Raw genomic sequence first — 8,670 nt, forward strand, 5'->3', positions numbered from 1 at the left:
TATACCCATCCTTCAACCAACTTTAAAACTATTACACAGTTTGAATAGTAGGGTATTCTCAAATATACTCAACCAAAAACATAAAAGACATACCACTTGTTCTATTTAACCAACTGAGCCACCCAGGGACCCGCCCACTTGTTCTATTAATTAATTAACTAATTAATTTTAATTAACTTCCTAACCCTACTTGTCAATAGAAAAAGAGGTGGGGGCAGGGAGCTTTTTTTTTTCTTTGTATCTAAATATAAGAACACATTAATCTTATTTACATTTATATACAATTACTCTATAAAGCTAAAAAACTGTAGGTACCAAAACAAAATTAAATCCTAGATAAAGGCCAAAAGTTCAGGATTTTCCAACTCACACTTGTTATTACTGTTTGTTTTTACTGCCATTACTTAAAAAAAGTTCCCTTCAGCAATTTCAGCTGATTCTATGTTACCCTTCTTTTTCTCCTTAGTCTAGTTAGATATTTGCATAAACAAATCATATTTAGGATACCCGTAATTAACCCACTTTCCTTTACTTGAAGTAAAGGAAATGAAATAAACTCATTTCAATACCAGCAATTATTTACTTACCCCTGGTCTTTGCACTGGCCCTCAGGACAAAAACGATTGCTGACAAATTCAATCAGAAGACAGCCCTTTGTTTTCAGTAAAGTCCTAAAATCACTCAACTTAGTCAAAAGATATACTGGAGATTATTTCAAAAATATAAATTTTCTTCAAAATCTCAAAAAGGAAAAGAAATCCCTGCATAAATCAACTCAGAGGTCATTATCTTGACCTTTACCATCTGCTCATTTGTGAAGAAACTACACTTGGTTTTTCATCTATGGTAGAACTTCATAAAACTAACTAAAAAATAATTTTAAATACTTATTTGCTCATGGGGCACCTGGGTGACCCAGTTGGTTAAGAGTCTGCCTTCAGCTTGGATTATGGTCCTGGGATTGAGCTGCACTGGGCTTCCTGCTCAGTGTAGATACTGCTTTTCCCTCTCCTTCCTCTCATGCTCTCTCTCACTATCTCATCTCTCTCTCTCAAATAAATAAAATCTTTAAAAAATAAAAAACTTATTTGCTCAATAAAGAAGCATAACAAAAATTTTATCATTATTACTGTAAAAGTAATCCACTCTCAGCTTAAAAGCTGAAAAAAAATTTTTTTGGAAAGGCATGCCCTGACATACCAATGGTTTATCACTACAAAAAAAAAAAAAAAAAAAAATTAGATAAAATATATGCTTTGTAAAGATATCCTGTCCAAATTACTTCATCTTGGGTACTGCTTATAAAGTATCCCCTTCCACTATGTTCTTTGCTACAGGAAGGTCTAAAGACTGCAATACAACCTCAAAGTCCTTCCTTCAGTTACTTAACCTCTAAGCACTAGGATGTTTTCTTCCTCATGGAAAACAATGGAAAAATGGATACAATGCTTGGGTGATATTATACCTCCAAACATATTATTACAAATCTATTTAAAGAGGTTAGGTTACAAAGACATTACAGATGGCTTCTGACATGTACATATAAATTGAAAGCACTCCATACAACCCCTAGGGATAACGAACTGTCTTCTCACTTACCGGAGTTACTTTGATTGCAGAATTTCCAAATACTCAGTAAGCATCAGAAACCTCTTAATTGCAGTCTCCCCTTTTTCCGACAAGTAGTATACATCTTTGAGAAAATAATTCCTACTCACGTTTTTCTTACTAAATGCATGCCTATTAAATTCCATTATTTATTAAAGTTTGCAAGACCAGATTTAAGAGAATGATTTTAAATCTAACCCTGGGTTTTAAAATTTATATATGTCTCCATCTAAAAGTAGGGTATGATGACTACAGTTAACAATACTGTACTGTATGTTTGAAATTTGCTAAGTGGGTAGATGTTAAGTGTTTTTACCACTCACAAAAATATGGTTAACTCTATGAGGTGATGGGTATATTAACTAGCCTGATTGTGAAGATCATTTCATGATGCATTTATACAAGTTGTACACCTTAAATATACATACAATTTCTACTTGTCAATTACATCCCCCAGTAACTAGTAAAATTATATGCCTAAAAAAACACATCACAAATTTCTAGACTATCACAAAATTGTGTTATTTGAGATTTTAACAGCAACTGTGCCTGATATATTTCAAGCAGCAGAAAATAGTATCAGAAAAAAAAATTCACACTTCCAAATACTGCTTCTCCTTTTTGCTTTGCAAATAGCTTTGAATGTACACAAAAATGTCATTTACAAGTGGAACTCAAACATTTTGTGGAACAAGGTTACCTAGAAGTTCTGGAAACACCTAAAATTGTAGGGAAAATTTTGCGTCTGTACTTAAGGCAATTTTTTTCTGCATAAAAGGCCTACAGAACTTTCAGCTTCTCGAAAAGGTTCAAGATCCAATTGAAGTGACTGGAGGAACCGTCAGTGTCAAATAACTTGTCACAGGCAATCCAAGCCTTACTTTTTTTTATCCTGAATGGCGGGGCGGTGGGGGGGCGGCGTTTATCCTAATGTGGTGGATCCTCCACAACTTCTAAGCAGATGCAGGCATGAAATGGCTGTCCGATACAAACCGCTCCCTTCACACACGGAACGCGGCAATCTCCCAAATTTTCTTGAAGGGGCCAGCGAGAAGCAGACGCATTAACACCCCCACTGCTCAAAGATCGACTAGCTCAAGCAGGACGTGTCCTCCTCTTACGCCAGAGAGGGCTGCGGGGAGGTGACCAGGTTTCACCGAGGGGCAGAAGTCCCCTCCGGGATCACTCACGGAAGAGACCGCATCACCAGCAACCTCCTCCCGCCCCAAAACGCCCCAAGTAGAAGCTGCGGCCGTGGGCGCCGCAGACCCCGGCCCTCCCAGGCGCGCCACGGGCCGCCGCCGCAGCACGGTCGCAGCGACCTTCTCGCTCAGGTCCCCCGCAAGCCCTGTTACCCGCGTTGACCACACAACCCACGAGGGAAAGGGAAGAGGTCGGACAACAAAGCACAACCCGAGGAGGCCCAGGCGAGCTTTAAGTTGGGGCGCGGGGGCTGCGGCCCGAGGAGGAGCTGGTTGGAGCCGAGCCGCGCGATGCGGGGCGGACGGGGCCGGGGACGCGGCCCGCCAGATGTCAGCCGGCGGGGCCGGGGTGTCTGCAGCCGGGAGGAAACCCGGAGGGCGTGAGCGCGGCGGCGTCGGGGAGGCGGCCGGAGGGAAGCCAGGCCTGAGAAGGGAGGGGAGCGGCACCGGGGTCCCGAGGCGCCTCGGTCGGCCGCAACCCCCGCGCCAGCCGGGGACTGTCCCGTTACTTACCCGCCGGGAGACTGCGGGCTCCGCCGGGGCTGTCCCGGCCGCCGGCCTCCGGGGCCAGGAAGCGCCCCCACATAGCGGGCGGGAGGGCCGGGGGCGCACGACTCCCCTCGTCCGTCCTCCCCCGCCTTCGCCTCCTGCTTCTTCGGCGGCGGAAACTTGTGCAGAGCCTGGGGCCGCGGCGACAGGAGCGGGAGGGCGGGCGGGCGGTGTGGTTAACGGCTGCTCAGCGACGGGCGGGGAGCGCAGGGGCCAGATTCGCCGCGGCGCCGGGGGCGGCGGCTGCCATGGCCGAGCCCGCTGGGCTGAGGCCCGGACCGGGGAAGCAGCGGCTCGGCGGCGACCGCGGCTGGGTTCCGGGCTGAGCCCGAGGTAGGCTCAGAACCTCCAGGCGAAGTTGCAGCTGCGTCTTCTCTCCGCCCCCTCCGCGGGCAGAGCCGGAGCTCGAGTCGGGGCCGGGTGGGGGCGGGGCCTGACGGGGGCGTGGCCTCGGGCGCTTACATAACGCGTGCGCGGCGCGGGGCGGGAACTGCGGACGGGTCCTGCGGCGTACCCTTTGCTCAGCCAGCGACTGAGGAGGGGTCGCCTCCACGCATCAGCTGCATTCCTCCCTCCCCATCCTACCGCTCAGTCGGACGAGCAGAGAAGATGAGAAGAACAGGCCCCCGGGCTGTATCTTTCGGAACCGCCCCACCTTGGGTAATCCCTCTGGCCTTGGGGCACCTCTCTGAAAGAGACGTGTTAGACCTGCCCTGCTGCATAATTGCTTGAGATAAAAGGCCAGCCCGGGAGGGATTGAGGGACTCCCAGTTTTATTTGGGATTGGGATTAAAGTCATCATGCATTGCAGAAGCATCGTTGATAAATCCCTTTGGGGGATAGAAAAGAAGTCGTGTTCCTGGGCGAGGGGGGGGGGGGGGGGGGCAGGCGGGGCACGGGAGCAGACAGCAAAATATCTCCTATAGAAGAATGTGCGCAGGAAAAGGCGGAAAAGAAAAAGACCAGAAGGTTCAGGGAGGGGCGGTAAATTTTAATCTATCCCCCCAGTGATTCAGATAAGCAACTACGGAGGAAGGAGTCAAAATAGCACCAAACCATGCAATGGGAGTAACTTCCTTACACCCTACACCAGCAAGTTCCTCCTACGTTTGGTCACTTCCCACTCTTCACCTGAACCCCGAGTACAAGATTATGTATCTTGAGGAAGGACAAAAGAGTGCAGCATCCTCTCCTTAAATCTTTTCCCTGGCAATATCAGGATCCTTACAACATTTAGATACAAAAGGGTTCATTTAATAAATATTGGTGGAGCACTGTAGGAGGGTTTTACACCTGGTACATGAATAAGAGATAAACTAAAAAGCAAGCCTCTACCCTCAACAAGACTTTGAGTCCAGTGATGCTTTTTTCCTGTTTTAGAAGTTTGCTAACAGAGGCCTTGCATTTCTATTTAAACGCTTTGGGGGTGCTTAAAGATTTTAGAGGTTAAAGTACATTTAGTTGTTTAGTCTATTACTTACCACATCTATGTTGTAATTTATCTGATTGCAGTTTTACATTTAGTCTTCCACCCGTACAGTTCCATTTATTTCTCCCAATCATGAGCAGTTGGCCCAAGGGTCAGCTCTTCCTGAGGACAGAAAGTGACAGAAACATGAAAGGATGTGATGGGTTCCTTTTCCTGATTTAAATGTGCATTAGTTCATTTGAATAGTTATTCAAGTTTAGAAAACTTGAATAGTTGAGGTTCAGAAAGAAGCTTAAAAAATAATAATAAAAAGTTCCAGAAAGAATTATCAGAACCTATATAGCTATATCAAAGTATCCTTGTTTTCATGATTTATAGTTACCATAGTCTCATAACAGGAATGGTATTTATTAAACACCAAAATTTTTTATACAGTTCTACGAAATGCATGAATTATTACAGATATATCTTGATCTTTTGTGAGTTTATATTTATTTGTTATTCCAAAACTCTCCCAACTTCCACTCAATTCTAAGCAGTGTTTTTGTTTCTGTTTTTAATCATTTGCTCAGGTTTTCTATGTATTTTTTGCCAGTGTGGAGGGCATGCTGCTACACACACAAAAGAACATGTGAAGCTGAGACTATGTAAAATATTTCAATACCAATTACAGGGTAAAAGGAAATAGTAAAAACATCTTTCTATTTTGGTAGTTGGCACCAAAGATAAAAATTTTTGTGTTCCTACTAATTAAACTTGGAAGGATACAGATCTAATGCAATTAAAATAGCAAATACAAAGCAAGAATAGTATGTATATGAAGTAAACTGTAACCACTTTTTTATTTATATAGATTCTGAGTATATAATGAACTCTGATTTCCCTCACACCCAGTATCCATAGTTCTCAAAATGATTAAAATTTATCGTAGCACAGATTTAAGAGCCTAAGAACTACCTAACCATGACCAAGCCTGATGTTGTAAATTGGCATATTTTTGTTTTGTTATTATAGTATGAAAAAACCATGAGGAGAATCTTATAAGCAGACATTTATTACTGAACTTAAATATTCTGGTAATTGTTCTTGTAAGCAGCAATAATAAAAGCAAGTAATGAAAATAATGACTATGTATGTTTCTGTGCATGTGTGTAAATATGTGTGTGTTTAAATATAGTTGCTTAGGTGAAATTTAGATTCTTGTTGGAATGTTTTGGAAGGAAACCTTTTAAAAGTATAAACTAGGTCATGAAAGAGTAAAAAAATACCAAAAACACCATATTTAATATCAAACCATATTAAATTCTTTATTTGAAATATTGCATTCAAAAAAATTTTTTAATGAAAAATAAACATTGCATTTATAAATCTTAAATTCTTTGGATATGAATCTCTGATCTGATTAAGTTAAACTATCTTATATATTTATATGTATATAAATATGTATTTTCATATATATATAATATATCTTATATATTTTTCTTACATAAATTTATCGTATTGGGCAAACAACAACCAGAGAATTGAAGAGTGATACAACAGAGGATAAAAGTGATATTTTAAAATGAGAAGGAACTATCATGTGCATAATATGAGGAAAACTCAGAGTGGTTAATGTTTATAAAAATATAAAAATGTCAAAACCAACAAAATGTAGAAAAATTAAAACATCCAGTAATAACTGAAATAGCTCCTAAAGAACAATTTCTACTTGAGAGGGACATATTTGTGGATGAAGTCTAAAAAATTCCAAGGGACAGATAATTCTGGTGTATCAAGGGTGTTACAAGGGCTTTGATATATAATGTTACTCTTCCAGATCATAAAAAGGACGGATTACTGAATTTATTGTGGGTTGTTGTAATCTCAAATAATTATTTATAATAATGAAAAAAGGGAACTAAGAAACTCTTTTGACAGTGGATTTAAAAAATTTTAATTGGATTCCTAGCAGATACAGTCAACTATACAAAGGTGAATAGAAGACATATAGGTTATTCAACCTGTCTGTGCCTCAATTTCCTCATCTGTGGTGTGGCCCAGGCCAAGAGGGTGAGGATATCTCATTTCAAGTCCATGATTCCTGGGCGATACAGAAAATTAATCCCATCTGTACCTTTGGCTCCAAAGTTGGGTTGTAATGGCCAATGAGAAAGTAGGTAAGACATGAACCACTAAATTATGGAGCAGTCTTTTAAGTGGGAGGCAAAGCTGGGAGGGATGGAACTTAAAGGAAAGACAAAGTTAAGTCTTCCAAGGTACCAGCAGGTGTTTACTGAAACTGCTTAGGATTGATGTATTTGTGAATGGAACTTATTGTGGTCACCACGTGGTCATACTGAACCTATAGAAAAGATGCAAGGTCATTTACAATGAAGGGGGACAGCAAACTTGACAATGTATAAAGAGACAAGTTCTCCCCTGCCTTCCTGTTCAGACACCAGAAGGATAAGTGTATGGAGAGAAGGGTGGAGCTCAAGAAAGCAGCTCACACCTTCACTACACACACACACACACAGCCTGCTGCCTAACCAGCACTACTGGAGAAGAGGACTGTTTTAATAACTTAAAATGGTCAAAATATTATGGAATTGGATTGAGATGAACTCAGTGGAAAGGCGGCTTTTTAATAAAGTATAGTTGATAGCAGTCGTGAGACTTTGGAATATTTATTTTAAATGAACTGAGACTCCTCACTAAACCAATTAAATATTTTATGTAATTCTCAAAACAATCTGTCATCAAAATAAAAATAGGGGCGCCTGGGTGGCTCCGTGGTAAAGTGGCTGCCTTTAGCTCAGGTCATTAGCCCAGCGTCCTGAGATGGAGCCTGGCATCCTACATGGGCTCCATGCTGAGCAGGAAGCTTGCTTCTCCCTCTCCCACTCCTCCTGCTTGTGTTCTCTCTCTTGCTGTGTCTCTCTGTGTCAAACAAATGAATAAAATCTTTTAAAAAATAAATTAAAAAATAAAAATAATTTTTTAAAAAATGAACAAGGGAAAAAAAAGACAAAAAACAGACACAACTATGGAGAGAACAAACTGGGAGTTTGTTCTCCCAGGGGGGAGGGGAATGGGGGGGGATGGATGAAGTAGGTGGAGGGGATTAAGAGTAAGTACACTTATGATGAGACTGAGTAATGTATAGAATTGCTGAATTATATTGTACACCTGAAATTAATATAACACTCTATGTTAATTATATTAGAATTAAAATTAAAAAATAAATAAAGCAATCTGTCATCATCAGGCAATCTTAGCTCTATTTTAAAGCTTGGGAGAAAAAGACCCAGAGAAGTAAGGTCATATAGGCAGTAAAGAGCTAGCGTCCAAACCTAATCCATATGATCCCAAAGCCCATGCTTTTCCCATCATGATCTTTAATATGTTGCGAAACAAATTATAAGATTTTTCTTCAGATGCTGTGCAAGAAGGAAGTACCTAATTATAGGATTTCTGTATAATGTTTAGGGTTCGGCTAAGATTGGAAACCATGTGACATTAATCTGTGGTGTTGTATAATTTTTCTTTAGCTGCAGCCAGCAGTTTGAGTATAGGAATAAAGAAGGCAGATAAAATCACAGGATTTTGTGGTGTGGACACGTAGGGAAAGGGGCAAAGAATTTAAGGATATTGGCTAGAGAATGGGTGAAGTGATGGGCATCTGGGTCTAGCCTCTCTGAAGAGAACAGCGAAATCAAGAGAAGACTGAAATGTGGACGGAAGGCTGAGAGAATAAAGGGATGGAAGTTTCTCAGGAAACTGAAGAGCAGATACACTGACAATAGGCAGGTGAATGGTGGAAAGATGGGGCATTAGGGTGAGTGGGAAGAAAGTTGGAGTTTAAGATTGCAGAGGTGAGGCAGAGGAGGAATTATCTAT

At 41.4% G+C, this 8,670-nt stretch overlaps 1 protein-coding gene across 2 annotated transcripts in view; it reads right to left on the minus strand.

Moving 5' to 3' along the window:
- The window catches only part of CEP85L (centrosomal protein 85 like), a 182,153-nt gene extending 177,028 nt beyond the window's left edge, over nucleotides 1-5,125 (minus strand). Inside the window, exon 1 of one of the 2 annotated variants that reach the window (XM_059400619.1) lies at nucleotides 4,841-5,125. In XM_059400619.1, the coding sequence (XP_059256602.1) occupies nucleotides 4,841-4,922 (82 nt within the window). In that variant the 5' untranslated portion in view covers nucleotides 4,923-5,125. Of the gene's footprint in view, nucleotides 1-3,323; nucleotides 4,116-4,840 lie in introns of those variants that run through there. The other variant, XM_059400617.1, reaches the window with a different exon arrangement.
- Nucleotides 5,126-8,670: the final 3,545 nt, after the last annotated feature.

This window comes from Mustela nigripes, chromosome 5 (assembly GCF_022355385.1).
Source record: "Mustela nigripes isolate SB6536 chromosome 5, MUSNIG.SB6536, whole genome shotgun sequence".
NCBI lineage: Eukaryota > Metazoa > Chordata > Mammalia > Carnivora > Mustelidae > Mustela > Mustela nigripes.